This window comes from Falco naumanni, chromosome Z (genome assembly GCF_017639655.2).
Source record: "Falco naumanni isolate bFalNau1 chromosome Z, bFalNau1.pat, whole genome shotgun sequence".
NCBI classification, from domain to species: Eukaryota; Metazoa; Chordata; class Aves; order Falconiformes; family Falconidae; genus Falco; species Falco naumanni.
This window is the reverse complement of record NC_054080.1, coordinates 7526914-7545387: the sequence shown is the minus strand read 5'-3', so window position 1 is coordinate 7545387 and position 18474 is coordinate 7526914. Positions and strand designations below refer to the sequence as shown.

The following is an 18474-nucleotide window of genomic DNA, read 5'->3' as shown; positions in this document are numbered from 1 at the left end:
CCTTTTTTATCAATCAGTGACAGCTGTATAGGCATTTATTTAAAGATAAATTTTGAGGCTACTTTAAACGTTCAAAACAGAGCATTATCTTATTTTGATGAGGCTCTTGTTGGTAATGAGTGGACAACAAAAGTGCATGGGTATGATTTAGATAAGCATCTCATAAATTCAGGTGTTTTCCTAACCGCAATCTTTCAGCATTCCTTTTCTGGTTTCTCTGTCTATTTTTCTCACCCCCACCCTAAATGCAGAATTTTTATACTAGCTGGTATGATGTGTTTTCACCCCATCTCTACAGGCTCTTGCACAGCAAAGCTGTTCTTATTTAAAATAACTCAGTCTGATATACCTCACAGGCTCTTTCCTTACCTTTTAAAGATCATTACAGCTCTGAGATTTAACTTCTAAATTTGTCATCCCTCGCATTTGTGTCATGGAATTTGAAGAGTTGCATTAATGAACACGTTGTTAATTGCAGTTTGGCATTCAGCATGGGTAGAGGGTAAACACTATTAGAACCACTGGAATCTGTAAACCCAGCTATAAAATCGTGGCCAAAGTTTGTTCATTAGTAGAATTTCAGGACCATATTATAACTAAATCAGCTATTGCAAACAACTGCTGGACAATACACCAAGATTTCTGTGTTAGCCTCTGCTGGATGGCATCAAGGTGCCTGGATACAAGAGGAATATTAATGAGATCACTGTCAAGCTCCAGTGTAGTTCTGTCTTGCATAAAGTAAGAAACTCCTTTCCTTGCTTAAGTATGGTAGAACAGGGTGAAGGGGAGAAAAAGAGGCAGCCAAGAAAAAAAAAAAGGTTTTTTTCAAATATAAACATAAAGCAAATGCATCTGATGCATTCTTGTCACCCCAATGCTTAACCCCACCTTGCTTTAATTCTTTAAGTTTCCTTCCAAAATAAGAAAGGCACAGCATTATTTGGCATTGTTGACTTTTTGCCCCTGAGTGCATCACCATGAACAAACAAGCTCCTTGTCGAGTAATATGTTTGCTTAGAGTATTTAGGAAACTTAATACCTCATAAAGGTTTAGCATTAGCCAAAAAGGTACCATGCAAGGAAAATTTAAGTTTTTGTTTCCCCACACTAGGTGGCCCTTCAGTGAAATGGCATGGCAGTCCGTTAACTGTCTCTGTTGTGTTCATGTTTCTGTGTTTTATTTGGAATGTTATCTTTTCTGTATTAAAATGTGCAGTGAAGGAGAGATTAGGAAGGAACAGATTTAAACAGCATTGGGCAGTACTGTGGAATATAGTAGGGAGAAACAAAATAAAAAGCACTAGCAAAAAAATCTCCATGTAATAAGAATTTACATAAGAATTGCCATAAAAGTGTCATTCTGCTACATTGTAGAAAGCTTGCTTGTAGAAATCTTTCCCTAGAATTATTACTGTAGCTCAATTTTTTTTTTCTCTGATTTTATATTTATGTTCTAGCAATGCAGCAGTTCATTACACATGAAGAAGTCTTAATCCGTTATATAGGTGGTAGTGCCAAAAAGTCACAGAAGGTTCAAAATGATTTTTATCAACTCTCAGTATATGTTTGAGGAAGAACAGATTGTTGTAATATTCATGCTCACAGGCATGGTGTCTTCATAAACAGTGAATCTTCAGTGTTTTCGTCCGCATGTTTATATGGTTTCTATTGTACCTATTTCTGCTGTTTTAAATATGGAATGCTTACTAGGCAATAACTTTTTATTGCTTCTTTCTTTAATAATCATGACCACAAATACCATTTCTCTCTCTAAAACCCTTCTATCTTAAAAATTATGTGGTTTCCTCCATATTTTAAAGTCCTCGGCCTGGTTTCTGTTTCGGCATGAGCAGTTATTTTCAGGCCTGTTTTCATGCACGTGTTGGCAGGTAGACTTCAGAGATGAAGATGTTGAGCATTTGTAAACAACTGGTAGTGTCTTAAAAATGTGGCCACTGAAGTTGTGGTGCCAGGTAATATGGGCAAAAGGGAAGCCCACAGTTCAAAAGCTCAGTTCTGATTATCTATGTAGTCCTGGGATCCAATGTCCGATGTGGAATGGTGCCGACACCAAGGAAGCTGCCTCCCACTGTTCCTTTTCAGGATGGTGTGAGTATCAACCAGACCTTCTCTTCTGTTGGTGGCAAGGGGAGAGCACACGCTGGCACCTGCCTGCCTGGTGTGCCATCAGTCACTATTTAAAATAACAGGAAGTTTGAAGAGTTACAAGCTGGCTTACTGGAAGGGTGGAAACTTCTAAGTCATTAAGGTCTCACTGAAAGGTGTTAATGTCTCCAGGACTTTTCCCCTACTTTTCCAGTTTAAGAAGGGTCAAGACCAGATGGTGATGGTACTCTGTAGGTCTCAGCCTTCAAGAGGGAAAAGTGATTAAAACAACCTGACCCTCTCCAGTTCATTATCGACATCATGGAGGAGACCAGTTTCAGGTCAACCCGTGCACCTTTCCAGGTCCCATAGATCATTCAGCTTTACCTCATGATTACATTTCCACAGTCGGCTTTAAGGTAACAATATCACCATGGTTGTCTGACCTCTTTCCATTTCCCTGAGAAAATGATAACATAATGGCTTACCATCACCAGATCTGAAGCCTTTTGATAGGGGTTCAGAAGACTTGGAGGAGATCAAAATGCCTTCAGAGCTGGAATAGTTTTGGTTCACTATTTCCTTCTTTGTGACTTTCCGAGAAAGCAGAGGTTAGCATTTGGGAGGTAATTCCTGAGGCCATTAATCCCCAGTGACGGGTTTTTCAGCACTGGCTATGGCTATGGCTTTTGAGCTACGGCTAGACCATGGGACAGCATTCAGTAGTTGGTGTCTGCATGCCCCCCCTGCAAGGTATGAATGCATCCTGCCGGTAAAAGACCAATGCATTGCCTACAGACACTTCTGGATCTACTTTGTCAGTCTCCAAGTGGAGGTCTACCAGGGTGTCACAGCCCGGCACGTGGCCAGGATTCATGCCAGGGGATGATGCTGGCGCCTATGGATGGACTGTGCTTTGGAGACAAACTCTTAGTTGAAATAATCTGCGCAGAAGTAGTGTTCTCATATTCAGGTAATAGAGATTTACGGGTTTGATTAGAGGGGTTCGTCCAGCAATAACTGTGGGGCTATGCTTTTGTGGCCACAGGTAGTCCAGCGTGACACAAGCAGAGTACATGCGTCTTCTGTTGGCTAGGTGATGGGACCATATAGCTCTCACAGCATACCAGGGGAACACTGTTGCTCTCGGTGGTGGTTTCATATCCTCTCCCCATACATATCACAGGTTAGTCTGGCTTTGTCTCAGTTGCTTCGGTTTGTGCAGAGGTGCACTATCATACCAATCTGGGCAACAAGGGGTGCTTTTTTGGAAGATCCATCAGGAGCCTCTGTCTTTCCCAGATAGCATCTCCTAAAAATTTCAAAATTTACTTCTGTTCTTGAAACTCTCCTATTACTTTGTTTTTATGATGTGTGCCTTTCTTTCCAGTTTAGTAGTTATTAATAGGACTGTTATCCACCATAAAATGTTCCGGTTTATTCTCTGTACTAAAAATGTCTCCTTTTACTTAAAGCTCTTTTTTTTTCCCCATTGGCTTAATTCCATTAACTTTATCAAAGTTTATGTTTGAGTCTGCCTTATTTATTTCTCCTGCTTTCCCAGTCTTTTGAAATGTTTGTTTTGTAAATGCACTTTAACTTGGGAGAAGAGAGAGTTTTGGGGTTAAAGATACAATCCTTTCCTAAATCACCCTATTTTATCATGGGATTGGAAGCATAGTCCACGAATAGAGAGGCTCGCACAACACGTGTTGTATTGAGAGTTCATGTGAATTAGCTCCATGCAGTTTAGGGAAAGTCATTTACTTTGTTTTGCTTTGGCTTCACCACATACAGTAAAATACAGTTATGGCAGAAAATCAGTATACAAGAGTTAAGTATTATTATTATTGGCCAAGCAATGTATCAATCTGTAACCTACAGTTTCCTTTGGAGGAGGAGGAGGAGGACGTGGTCCCAGGCTTTGCCTCGAGTTCATTCCCCTTTGTAAATTCAAGTCAGACTGTTGACATCTCTGCTTTCACAGTTCATGCTTAAAGCCATCCCCTAGCAAACATCTTGCTTTGCAGATACCTTAAGCCTCCTGCAAACAAACAAATCATGGAAGTAAAATAGTAGTAAGGCTGGTTTTACCTTTGTATAATAGATTTTATCTACTATTTAAATGGCAATTATTTCCAGAAACTTGGCAATTGTAGCCATACAAATGATGAAATTGATTCCAGTCACAGCCCATCTTTCTTCGGAAAGGAAATACCAGTAGTGTTTGAGAAATGGATTATTAAGAACCTTGGTTTGCTCAAGGTGGCTCATATGTTGTATTTGCTAACACAGCATCTTGCTGGAAGAAAATAAGTGCAGCTTTTCCCTAGCCCAGATTATTTTCTCCACAAATCTTTGGAGCAGGAAATAAAAAACAGCTAATAGTTGTGAAGCATGTGGAATTAGTTTAAGCAAAGCCGAACCCTGATCCTTCTGACCGCCTCCTCTTTCCTGTGCTGTTTTGTCTATTCCTGCCTCGGAGTATGTCAACAAATTTTCTTTAAGCTCAGAAGGTGCAGGGGGGTGGAAATAGTGATTCTTTCTCTGTCTCTTTCTGTCTTTGGGGGTTTTGTGGGGGTTTTGAGGAGAATGATTTAAAACAGATGTATTTTCAAAAAAGATACACGTTTGTCTTGAGAAATATTTGTAAAGAAAAACAGCCTCAGGACTTCTGAACCTAATGCCTGTTGAGTTCTGGAGATGTCACGAGAAGTGCTGGTTTTATTACAGTGACATAATTCTTTTCTCCTACAAGTTAATTATAAATCAAGATAACTTTACGGAGAGGGCAGAATCTGTTAAATGAAACTGGAGAAGCAATGTGTATACGGATTTGGAAAGCAAAAATATACCCGTGATTTCTGTATGTCTTATTGTTAATTTCTGCTGTACAAAGGAACAGATAATTTTCATGTTTCTCCTGCAGTACTGGAAGTTTGTGTTTTACATGAAGGAATAAAGCAGGTATGTCTTTCCCGATGGCAAATGAAACATGCTGAATATATGCGGCACCTCCTCAGAAGCTGTATACCTGAGGACAATAATGCTGTCATTGCCAAGGCTTCAAGAATGTAATAAATATTAAGGAAATAACTTCACAAATTACTCAGTCTTGCTGTGCAGTGCTTGATGTAGTTGATACCAGCAGCTGCAGTTATGGTCATCCTCAAAAACCAGAAATACTCCTTTATGATATGAATGATTATTAACCTTAACTGAGACCGTAAGCTCTTTACATTGTCTGAGAAACTGGTGGGTTTGCTGTCTCTGAAGTGTTTGGGTTTTTTAAATTACACTGCATCACTGGAAGTAGTTTTGCTGTATCTGTCTGTCTGTCTCCTGACTATTTTTAGGCAGTCTGTGTTCTGCAGCTATGTACTTTCGAGCCTTCACAAGAAATCTTGACAATATAGTTGCAGAAGAGTGTTGCTGAAGGAACTTCAGATGATTAAATGTTAAACGTTGTTTTCCTCATCCAATCTGATTTATCAAGATAGCAAAAGGGACAACAAAACAAGTGAACCAATATACCGTCTGCTAATTAAGCATCAGGAGGAGAAAAGAAACATGAAATGCAACATATGCTAATTTCTTAGATGCCGGACTTTGGAGTCAATTACAGAGGCTGTTGTATTGTGTGGTTTGTGATGGCAAAATGTTGAACAGCGTTTTTATCATATATTTTGCTACTCTTGAAATATTTTTCTTTCCATTTCCTATTTTGAGAAAACACTAATTGCATTCAAACTAGATAAGATAATATGGCATCAGTCCATTGGAAACGTGGAACATAACCTTTTGACTTACGTGTAGTCTGGAAAAACTGAAGATAATCGGTCTTTTTTTTTTTATGGTGATGCTTCATTTTAATCCCATGTAACAGCTTTTTTTTTTTTTTTTTTTTTTTTTTTGCGGGGGGGTGGGTTTTTGGTTTGGGTTTTTTTGAGTGCTGTTGGCTCTGTGTAGATTTGATGCTGCAGGCTTTCTGGGTTTAGAGTTAGAAAGCTTTTTGAGGAAGAAAGAACAGGTCATCAGAGCAGGAGGAGGCCCAGTTAAGGAATAGTCCATGGAGTGCCTTGATGTGCCTGAGCAGCACCTTGTTGAATTCTTCTGGGAGGCAAATTCTGCTCGACTTGGCAGAAAGGAAGACAACATTTGCTGATGCAAATCTATCAAAGACCCCAGAAAATGTCTTAGTGAGGGTGGTTCCTGCTTTTGAGGGACAAATGATCACTCTGGTTTTTAAAAATGCCCCCATTTTTAGGGGCACAAAGAATTTTAATAAATGTAACTGAAACTAAATTATGGTTAGATTTTATATTACATAAATTGATGGCTTTGTGAGCACAAGTCCAATAGCATATAGAAACCTGAGTAAGAAAGGAGGTAATTAAAATTACTTCCTACAGTGACACCTTCCCTGCGTCTTTCATTTTGCCCATGGCTGACATTTTATATTCTTTTGGAGCTGCGAGCTGCACTAATCATATTGTAAAGGCAGTTGGGAGTTACATCTCCCGTATATTTCATGCGTAGTGACACTTGAATGTTAGTAGGGGGTGGGAGAGAGAGCGTGCACTGGCCAAGCAGAAAGGTGGAATAGTTGATGGTGGGGGGCACAGATACATCCAACAACTTAAACCCATGTTGGACCCAGAGATAGGAGCTGAGGTGTTCTGGTTCTTACTCCAAGCCTCCCACATGGAAAGTTCATCTTCCCGATGCCTACACCAGCGCGAGACCCAGCATTTCAGCAAACTGCCCTTATTCCATCTTTGGACTCTTCCTACTTGAAGGAGCACACAACGTAGGAGGTTGGCACCTTCAACATATTTATAAATCAGAGACCTGGTGTATTGAAACATACATTAAGAAACTAATGTAGCAGCAAACAAAATTGTGTGGTGCTCAGCATGTGTACTAAAACATACATATTCTTTTCTTTAGGACAGTGAAAAGAAAGGATTTATGAATAGACTTTACGCCATCCAGGAGGTGTGTGTCAGTGTCCAGAATATCCTTGGTGAAGTAGCTTCCTTTGGAGAAAGGATCAAGAAGTAAGTGCTGACACAGGTGCTGGATTGCTTTCCAATACTGTTCATATTTTTTCAAAGCTGAGGTACAAAGACCTTTATTAGACTTACTAGATTTTTTATTAGACCTTTTTTTGGGGGGTGGGGGGTGGGAGTGGTGGGCAGGGGACGACTCCAGCTTTGGATGATGCATTGTTGAAACTCATCTGTATTTACTCTGTTTTGTGGAGGCCCTCAGTGAATGAAAATCTAGTCATATTCATTTTGGAATTTAGAAATGTATTAATTGGGGAAGGAAATCAGAACCTGGGCTTTGAAGTAAAACAGAAAGAGAATCTTGTTGTGACACCTAACATAAGTTATTTAAAACTAACAATAAAAAATGCAGCTTTGATAAAGGAAATAAGCAGAGCTGAACGGGGGTTTCAGATTTTAAGGATGTACATATGTTTGGTTGCTGGAAGTGTTGTATTTATGCGAGTTAGCAAAGACTTTTCCTTCTGGAGTATTTGTAATTTGTAACACCTAATACATGATATATAAGAATTACCAATATATTTGGGCCTTAAGCAGGAGAGGTTCTGCAATCCACCACAGGAACTTCACTGTGGTTTTGGCACGGTCAGTGAACAGCGGTGTAAGGTGTACTATTTGAGATCAGATGGGTTCCCCAGCCACTGGCCACGAAGCAGGGACAGGGTTGACTTCGGTTTCAGCCCCTCGAAAGCCAAGGGCACCTCATCCTGGTTGGGTGAGAAGCTGGGAGCAGCACCACCACCGTTCTGCTGAGGGCAGAGGGCGGCCGGGGGGGGGGGCCCAGCAGCTGCAGCGGGTTACGAAACCTTCACGAGAGGCTTGGTGGTGCACCCTCTCCAGGCAAGGTGGGGCCACGTGTCCCCTCGCCCTGGCGGCACCTGCTGCAGGTGGCGTCTGCAGGGCACCGGTGCTCCGCACCGACGGGACCGCGGCCTGAGAGAGAAGTGGGCCCCAGAATAAATCGGACTGGGGGAAGCGAGTTCTGGGAAGAGGGTGTGTTGGGTGAAGGTCAGCCTGCAGGAAACACAGGGATCGTCTCTCATGCTGTTCTGCCTTTTACTTATTGTTTTGGTTTATTTTTCCAATATCAGCAATGGCAAGCATACCAGATTCGGGATGGAGAGGAGGTTGCCATTTCCATATTTAAGAGCAAAGTCCCTAGCCGGAAAGCCTGGGAAACATTCCCGTGGGGACACTTCCAGGCGGGCCGTGTTCACAGCGGCAGAGCCAGGCGCAAGCACATTATATTGCACGAGTTTTCCAGACAAACCAAACGAGCCTGTCTCTGAAGGAAGTCTTTTATCAAAAGGCTGCTCGTGGAAGTTGTCTTGATTAAGTTTTTCTAATTGTGCATTTTGGAAGTAGGGTTTGTTCTGTTACATACCAGATGAGAGCAACAGAATTTTCTGAACCTAGTGAGACCGAATCTTCCTATAAATCTTTGTAATTTGTCCCTGAAACTATAATGGGAAACCTGTACTGAATGCTGCGCTAACACAGCACATAAGGAGGTTTGCTAAGTGAGGAGCCAGTGTTCCCACACATGGCGTGTCTGTGATCCATTGCACAAAGCCGAGTCACAGGAACATGAGCAGACCCTCAACCTTCTGTTCATCCCAAATGCATGCAGAAGAGGGGAAAAGAGCAGGTGTCCCCTGAGGAGAAAGGGAGTGATCCTACACCAAGTGACACTAACATAATGTTCACTCTGGAGACATGTCAAAATTGCCAGAGAGAAAAGAAGACAAATAAACACAGGAAGCCAGAGCTCATTATGAAAAATATGGCTAGCAATTCAGATAATTGCAATTATTCAGCCAGAGAAGCCAAAATACTGTAATCACACTGATTGGGGATGTAGCTAGTAGTAATACTTTAAAGAGTATCATCAGGCTATTTAGAGTCAAAGCCACATTTTCCTTCTGGTTAAATGTCATGAAACGCTTTTGACATGGTGGTGCCTTCATGGAACAATCCCATTGAGCCAAGCTCCCTTTAACCAGCGTTCCCATGGGACGTATCTATAAATTGGCCATCTGGCCTTTCTCTCTTCCCTGCACACAGAGGTTGGAGAGCCACAGCACGGCTGTTGCAAGACTCGTTAGCTTTTGCTTCCTCTCGGCTCACACCTCAACTGCTGCAAAATGAGGTGTCCAGCAGTTTTTTATCGCAGCATAGGGTTTGGGACTCTTAACGAGGATGTTTTAATCTGGGGCTTTTTTGGAAAGGCAATGTACTGAAACTCTGATGGGATCTCAGAAGTTCTCTCCCTTTATCCATAAGGAAATATATTTTATTTTATCTGGAAGTTAACGTTTATCTTTGCCTTTCCTGCAATGTACTTTGTCCTACACCACTCCCTCCTTTTTGCTTCTTCCATCTTTTTTCTCCTTTTGGGATTTTTTGGTTGTTTGGTTTTGGTTTTTTTTGCCACTCAAAATGTTTTTATTTCCTTCCTTCATCCAGTGCTGTTGCATTATCCCCGTCTTCAACACTGACTGTTCTGCCCCCTCCTTTTCCCTGACCCTCTCCTTTATAGGTGCATGTATGAGTTTCCAGCTTTGCATACCCACACGCTCGCCTTTTCCTGACTGTGCCCCCCAAGCAAGAAGGGCACCTAGCCAGGGAATGCACCCATATGTCAGAGGGGAAGGTCCTTGCTCAGCCTTTAACGCCTTGCGCTGTCCTTACGGCAGAATGGGGATGAGAGCAAGCAGAAAGCCTTAGCAGTACTCTTCCAGCTGTCACATCCTTCCTCCACACTGGTATTGAAAAAGGGACTCCGGTTTGCCAGTGCGAGTATGTTTGAGGAGTAAGGAACTGTGTGTGTTCCACCTTCCACTGGGGGTGGCCACGGTCATTTCCAAAAGGCGGAGCAGTGGTTGCTGTGTGCACGGCTGGGCTGGGAGAGGTCCCGTTCTGCGGGTGAAGCTGGGACCTCCTCTCATTTCCACTGGGGATGGGTCCAAGCCCTCGCTGGCCCTGATGCCCAGCATCCATGCATTCATTTGAAGCTTCAGTTTGTTGATGGAAGCTGGCACGTCTTCCCCTGTCCAGCCCAGTTTTTGTTCATCGTTTGGCTCTGTCAGGTGACCACAATTCTGACTTTTGTTAATTTTTCTTCCAGCACTTTCAATTGGACTGTCCCATTCCTGAGCTGGCTGGCGATTGTTGCCCTCTCCGTGTTCACCATCATTCTGTATTTCATTCCACTGAGATACATTGTCCTTGTCTGGGGTAAGTAAAGCCTTTTTAAACTGTGTGTGCCACTTAGAAAAACCTGTTTTTTAAGAGATGACTTACATTGTCAGTACTTTCCTGTATTTATGGCCATGAAGGTGCTCCATGATGGAAACAGACAGGTTAGTTAAAAATCACAACTGTGTAAAGATTTAGGCCCACCTGCAAAATGCATTTTTCTTGGCTGGCATTCTAGGCTTCATCATACTATAAACATGTAGCCATGAGGATTCTTCATATATCAAAGTGTAGCTTTGTCTAGATATTACTATGATTTATTTTCACCACTTATACACAAACAGAGGCATTTCAATCTATATAGTGCATTTAGGACAATATGCCTTTTTTACTGCAGTACTTTATCTTGTGAAAGTGTATGTAAACATAGCAACAAGAAACCTGTTTAAAGGGTCACCTTTAGTTGAACAGAAAGGTATATGTGGTATTTGGCTGGTTGGTAATGAACAGAAACTGGGTGGCGAGGGGGTGGGGGGTGGAATCATGATTGATCCAAGCTTTCATTACTTGTCCTTATATTTATTCTTTATACTGATTTTAAACAGCTACCGTTACCACATCTGTTGTAAATAATACTCCAAGTTTTCATTTGCACATTTTTTATACGTCTTTTATACATACCACCAGCAGCTGTACCCTTATTCAGTAGTGCAGACTTGTGAAGAGCACGGCCTCAGTTCAATCTGTGGCTAGATTTTCTTCCTGGAGGAAAAAATAACAGTCATGCCTTGATCAAAAAGTCCTGAGTTCCGGAGACAACCTAAAGTCATGGAACTGACACCAAAGAATATATATATTTATGTATCAGTCAGTATTGGTGATACTCTTACAGAGTCTTCACAGATAGTTCCAGCAGAGTACACAAAATGGAGAAGAGCCATTAGGGAGGATTTGGACAAAATATTTCCATGTGACTAAAAAAAGCAAGCGTGCGGGCTTTCTGTTTTACCCTGTTGTGGAATTTCGCTTATTCCCCACGTCCCCTGTATCACCCTGCTTGGGTGCAACCCAGACTCCTAGTTTGTTCCCCAAAACCTCATTCTGCCTACCACACACACGGTGGTAAGCCTCTTGTTACCCAGGTCTGAAGTCCTTGGTCTGTGTCCTTTTTCTGTCGTTTTTCATACAGATCTGGCGTCTTTGTACACTTGCGTTCATGCATCCCCTTGATTTCAGGCAAGGACCTGAGATTATAATACCCCTCCAAGACCCATAAAAGTGTATAGAGTCAGCACTGTCGTTCGAAAATCTCCTGACACGTACCCCTGCGATACTGGGGGTGTGGGTTCACACTTCCCCAGAAGTGTCTCTGTTTCAGGTGAGGCAGAGCCCCCACTCCCAAACCGGAGTGCACCCCTCCCAAACCGCGGATGGGCAGCATAAGCACAAGTGGCTGTGAATGCGCCTTGCTCTCTTTCCCACCACCTCCTCCCGCCCTGCCCGCAAGTCGTCCACTCTTATCTAGATACAACTTCACACACCTTTGTTCACTAGAGGTTTCAGCTCCACGTTTTAATCCTGCATTTCAGTTTAGGTGGCTTCTTACTCAGCCCATGTATGGGGTTCCCCTCTGCGGGGACCTGTTCCTCTGCATCGTGCTGGGTGACCAGACAGGTCCTGCACAGCTGCAGCTCCGGCAGTCCCGACCTCCTCGGGCAACAGTGCATCCGCACAGAGCCATGTTGAGCAGCTCTCCCTTCAAAAAAAATGCAGTATTCCAAACACACGCCTGTGTGTTCTCCATTGCCGTGTGTGTCTGGCCTCCCCTGTGTTACATGTCTCTTCATCCTGTTTGTCCATCCTGCAGTTGGACGCAAATGACCTCTGTCATCTGACTTACGTCCATAGGAAGTTTGAGCTGGTCTGTAGCAGCATCTGCCCATTTTGTTCTTTGGGAAGGCAAGTGTTGTTAAATGAAAATTCCTCCATGTTACGGCTGGTCTTATGCATAGCTGTCTTTCTTCTGTGCATCCATAGGGACTGCATTTTTCAGCCTGCCCTGGGAAGAAATTCTCATTTCCTTCCCTCCTGGCCGTGTTTCTCCCCGTGGAGACTGCTGGTCCTTGAACATGTGGTGTGTCAGCTGTGGTAGAGCAGGAACCACCGCTGCGCTCTCATCCGTTCACTACAGTGCAGAGTCCTGGTGATAGCTACAGCTGTTTTTGTGGAAAAGAGTATGAAGACAATTATTTTAATCAGAAAATGTTCAAGCTTTTGAATAGACCTAGTCCTCTTGTTTTATCTTCTCCTGAGCTGTCCCATCTCATCTCTTCAGCACTTTTATTTTCTTGAGCCTTGACCATGATTTATTCATGTGTTTACTTTCAGAGGCTGACAAGGTGAGACCTTACCAGCTCCTGGATTCACCCGCGGGTGGTCCAGTGGCCATGTGCAGCGAACAGTGGGGTAGACCTTGAATTTCTCAGTCACTTGCTGATGCAAAGGGTCTTCTTAAACAAAGGTGTCTGGATCTCACATACTCTCTCTCAACACCCACTGCTCAATCACCAGGTCAGGGATGGCAGCATCCCCTCTCTGCACCACAGGACTGAGAATTCATGCAGGGGGCGGCCGTGGGTGTTGTCAAGACTGCAGCTTGTGCACTCTGTCCTGAAGCTTTATGTCCTTGCTAAAGCTTTCTGAAAGGCCTGGGCGCCAAAGACATCATGGAAGATAAACTGTATTATCTTATCTCTGATACGGCCTGGATAAATGACACAGACTGGCACATTATTAACGCTGTCCTGGCTTTCTCCCACTCATGTGAGGGTTTGTGCAGTGTGTGCTGTGCCTGCCTGTCAGACCTGTGTTCCCAGAGCCCACGAGGAAGATTCTCACGTGAAAAGTGTGTGAATCTCACCTGGTATGTAACGATAAGAAGATGAGACTAATTTAAAACCCTGCTTTCTGTTTAGTTTGAGGAGGATTTTCTTGGTGCTTCTGACCATTAATTGTCAATAGGCATTGTAAGACCATGACATCTAAGGGAGACCTTGCATCCCTTCTCTGCATTGCCATCAGCTCATCTATATATCATTCCTGGACAGAGGTTTGTGTAAACTCATCCTAAAGCCTTCACATGATCCAGACTTCACTGCTTCCCGTCTGCTTCACCGTCCTTAGCATTAGGAAGATTTTCCTTGTGTCTAGCCTGAACCTTCTGTCCTGCAATTAAGCTCATTACTGCTCATCCTCTTAGCTACAGAAATGGAGTATGCTTGATTCCTGTCCTTTTTGCAACCTCTGCATAATAACCACGGTTTCTATTACTTTCAGGAAAAAGTATTGGAGGGATTTGAAAATGTGCCGAGAACTTTTGCAGTTTGAAGCAGAGGGGACTACAGCAGCAGATTCCAGCTTTTAGAGCCCAAGTTCACAATTCATTTATTCATTAATTCAGTACTAATTTCAGGCTTTCAAATGGATGATAAAATCTTTTTTAGAACTTTGCCAAAAATATATATTTAATTTTTTGAAAAATGATGATAGTAACATTTGAGCTTTCACTTTCGCAGGCATCAATAAATTTACAAAGAGGCTTCGAAGTCCGTATGCAATTGATAACAATGAGCTACTTGACTTTCTATCCAGAGTTCCTTCAGATGTGCAAATGGTGTGTATATTTTTTAATTTGTCCTTACAGTAGTTAATTTGATGTGTGGCACCATGACTTTCAGGGTTTTGTAAACAAATTTTAAAGCAGTTATTTTGATTCAATATTGTACTCTTCAGCACGATGAAGAAATAGCAAACTTGAGCTGCAGGTAGCCCATGAACTTTAAGGAGGCTACTAGACCTTTTTCCAGTGAGAAAATAGCTGCTACTTTGGTTGTGCCTTTGAAGATGCTTAGGAGCAGCCAGTAAAAGGGCGAATGTTTGGAAGGTGGTGGAGTTTGTGTTAAGCACGCTCCAGCGCTATGTGAATCCGACTGGGATAAGGCACTGCGTAGGGCACGCTGGAGCTGAGGCTGTCAGGGCATGCAGCAAGGGAAAAGGGAGGTCAAATGATGAAAGGAGATGGAGTCAGCAGCGGGCAGCTTTGCCCAGTGTCTTGTGGCAGCCCTCTGAGAGCACTTCAGCCTCTCCTTTCCTGGGGTGAAAGTGTTTGCTGTGGCCACAGTTCAACCATGCTTATAAACTCCTTTAAAAATAAGCTGGTTGTGAATTACAAGCTTTTGTAATGCAGCACGCAATCTCTTGAGAAGGTGCAAGCATTAAGATAATGTCAGGCACATAAATCACCTCCAATATCACAAAGATTGTATACTTTCCATATTCCTTGGTTAACGGTTTTGGTTCAGAGCTGGTTCAAAGAGGAGACGTGGGTGCACGTACCCACTCTGAGTCCAATCCCCTCTGTGGCAGGCCTTTGAAAATAAGCAAGCTTTTAAGAAATATTACAGAGAATATTCATCAAATTCATTGAAGAGGACACTGTTTATTCTCCATTACAGCCCATGGAGAAAACAAAAAAAAAAGCTTTCTTAAAGCTGACGTCAGCACAGTGTTACTTCCCAGCAGGATTTTCCTAATACTGTTTTTCCTTCTCCCTCTGGATCTATCCAGTCTGTCATTGTTGAATCACAGCTGCAGATCCTGTATAGTTTGCAGGGGAATAGTTCTCTTTTTCTTTCTTTTTTCTCCCCCCCCCCCCGCCCCCCCCCCCCCGGGGAAAAAACAGAAATCTTTCTTTTCCTAGCCAGCACCACCTGACCGGTTTCTTTCTGAACGTTGTGTTTAAACAGGTGCAATACCATGAACTGAAACAAGATCCCAGTCACAGCCCAAGCAAGAGGAAGAAAAACAACCCCGTCTAGCCAGCTTCATGTTTTGAGGAGACTAGCATCTGCAGGGGGAAGATAAAAGAAAAAAACGACGACCCAAGCAGCGTTTCTTTTCTCTAAGCTTTTTATTTATTTTGCCTTTTTATCTAATGGGGAGATTTTGTAAATATTGTAAAAAGGCATTTCTCGTTGAAGATATATTTCGCACTGTAAAGACGTTTGTTGAAGGTTTCAAGTAGGGTTTTGCCATTGGAAAGCCTTGCTGGAAGCAGCATAGCACATTAGAGGAACCAATCTAAAGCAGTAAATATGCACTGCTACTTGGTGGTCAAAGATACCTGAAATGCTCAAACCATACCGACTAAATCTACAAAAGGTGTAAATCTAAATCTGACTCAAAAATTTAGTCAGAGTTTATTTGTGAGCGTTAATATTTTTATCCAGTAAGTCACCATTACGATTTTCTATGTTTTATACATTTCAAGAGAAGTACAATATAGTGGAACCTACTGCACTTAAGTTTAAGCAGATTTTCTTGAACTCCAGACCCTGATGTTAACTCCTGGTGCAACATTTTATTGTGCAGTGGGGCTGCTCATAAGATAATGAGAAACACCAAGTGCAAATCTCTTTTGGAGCTCCCAAAAGAAGTTCCTGCCATTTTTATCATTCCATTGTAAGACCTAAAAATCTCTGTCTCTCTCAAAATACTGCCAGGTTTGTAACTGATTGCCTATCTGATTTTTCTATATGTACCAGTAATCTTCATTTGTACTACACAGTTTAGTGAATGAAGTTCATAGTTCAGCTGTAACAGAAATACTATCGGACTAACTCCATATTGCTTTGGGTGTCATGCTATGAACACCTTTTGTGCACATAACTATTTTAATATGGAAGTCTTGCAGAAGGTGTTTTTGCTTTCAGATCACAAGATCATGTTAATACGCTGTATGATGTAACACATTAACTGTTACCAATGTGAAATATAGTGTAGAGGAAAAAAATTGCAGTTGTGGTAAAACTGATATACTGGTTTTATTTCCTTAGCTAATAATGTAGTCAGTTCTTCTGATACAGTTGTGCCCTACTGCATGGAAACAGCATTATTTTATAAATTACATGGGACATAGACGAGAATCGTTTACATTTTCAAATGTCTTAGTGGCCACTGCATAACGAGTACTTGGGGATATATTCTGATAGCTGCATGTAGACTTCCACGCTCAGCTCCCCGCGTAGTGAGCAGAGACTTCATTCCTGAGGGACTACCTGTGCACAGCTCTTAGTCGTAGCTCCCGTTGACGTTAAAGGGGATTTTTGCCCGGGGGAGAGCCGAGGGATGACATCCTCAAGGGAAGCTCTTCCTGCGGTCCTCTGTGGGTTACCTCTCATTGGTTGCAATTGCTGATAAAGTTATATTGCACTACTCTAACAATACTTTTTGAAAAGACTATTTAGAAATACTTTGCAAGCAAATCTATATACATTTGTCTAAAGAGTTGTATGTTAGCTGCATTGCTCATGAAAGATCATCCTGGATTTGTTTATTTTGCAGTAAGACACGTTGATAGCCGGTTCCTGGTGTGGCAGTTATTTTGATCTCTATGTTTTTATGTTTGAAAGAACGCCAGTCAAACGATTGTTCTGCAGAAAGTCTCAGACCTAAATATGATCTTGTTACACCATGACTTTAAAAAAATTTATTCGCGAAGCTTGTGTAACCACTTTTCCACTGGGTGCTGCCCAGAGAGCAGCATACTATTGATGAAGCCAGAATCACTGATGAGCCTATTTTGTTTAAAAAAAAGCCAAACTTCCAACTTGACAATGTGCGAATGTTTGTTGCCAGTTTTCAGTTTTGCAGAGTTCTTTGATAAACACTGCAAGCCTTGTCCCTTCTTAATGTTGCCCATCGGTCTGCGTGCGATTCCCTGTTGCGTTTTTTTCTTTCTGTACTCAATTTCAACTGTCTATTTCGGTGGTAATGTCCAAGTTAGTTAGTTATACATATTTACTGCATTAAACACAGTTTAAGTATCTCTCTACTAGGTTGTAGGAAGTGTCTTTCTTTGAAGTTCTATGCTGTCATTTTCCCAAGAGTGGTGTGAAGGGCAAGCGAATGAAAATATATTCCTGTGTGCAGGATTTTCAGTGTTTTAAGCCCCCAAACATGTAAGTGGAGGGGGCTGTGGGAGAAAAACATCTCTTTGTTGAAAATTGGTGAACTATTCTAATGCCTCAAACACTCAGGACTGATCTGTCTGAAAATACGATCCACAGAAGCAAGACTAAGAGTGTATGTTGGTTAAACACAGTTCTCCCGCTGCAACAGGACATTTTGAAATCATGTCGGTGAACCCCTTTTCACTAGTTGCAGTTTGTCTGCTCTGCTTTGTGTGGCAGGCCTCTGCAGAGAATCAGTCCTGCCTTATGCCATAAATATTTCAGCGTATCTTCCATGTCCGGGTTGGTTCTAAAGTCTGAATGAAGTTGCCGGGTTGCATTCCTAAGCACCTTGTCCATTTGCAAACGATCACAAAAGAATAATGCCTGTCATGATCACAAAACTCCTTCTGTTCCTGGAAAATAAAATTTAACAACTTTATTTGGGTCCAGTGAAAATGAGCAACTTAATTGGGGTCCACCATTAAGGTAGGTGTCGGAGCGCTCAGGATCCATCAAAGCTAATCATCTGAGAGGTTCTAGTTAACGTTTCTGCTGATAAGTCACAGCACAGAGCTTGCTTACCCTGTTTTTACAGCTGTTTCTCTTTGTAGTAAGGAATAACTAAGTGTTTTTCATAATAGCAGTGAAATTTAACTTAAAGAGCTACTGTGCTGTAACTTAGCGTTTTAAATCCGAGTGGAATAAAACCCAAGGTTTTTTTTCTGTTGCACTTAAAACAACAGTGGAATAATGAGAAAGTAATTAAGCAGGCTGCATACAGTATATCTGCTAATGTGGGCCCTCAGGGCATGAGCTGCACCAACAAGGGGAAGAGCTGCTGGACCTGCCAGCAAATGTGCTACATGGTGAAGTATTTCATTCTAGGCTAGCCCAAGAGCACAAAGCAAAGGAGAGAAAGGAAAATTATTTCTCTCATCAGCGCTAGATCACGTACTGGCCACACAAAATGTAGTGAAGCCTTTGCTGCTGTCTGCTCAGCAGCCAGAGATTGCTGACCCGTGGGAGAGGGGCACCTCCTGCCCCTGCTTGGCAGCAAAGTGTTGCTGACAGCCAGACACAAA

General features: G+C 42.3%; 1 protein-coding gene across 5 annotated transcripts in view; it reads left to right on the top strand.

The window, feature by feature from the left end:
• The window catches only part of MCTP1 (multiple C2 and transmembrane domain containing 1), a 278349-nt gene extending 260481 nt beyond the window's left edge, over window positions 1–17868 (top strand). For 2 of the 5 annotated variants that reach the window (XM_040580756.1, XM_040580757.1), the window contains exons 18-21: window positions 7060–7169; window positions 10309–10418; window positions 13955–14052; window positions 15185–17867. In XM_040580756.1, coding sequence (XP_040436690.1) covers window positions 7060–7169; window positions 10309–10418; window positions 13955–14052; window positions 15185–15256 — 390 coding nt within the window. In that variant the 3' untranslated portion in view covers window positions 15257–17867. Of the gene's footprint in view, window positions 1–7059; window positions 7170–10308; window positions 10419–13954; window positions 14053–15184 lie in introns of all 5 variants that reach the window. The other 3 variants (XM_040580755.1, XM_040580758.1, XM_040580759.1) reach the window with 3 other exon arrangements.
• Window positions 17869–18474: the final 606 nt, after the last annotated feature.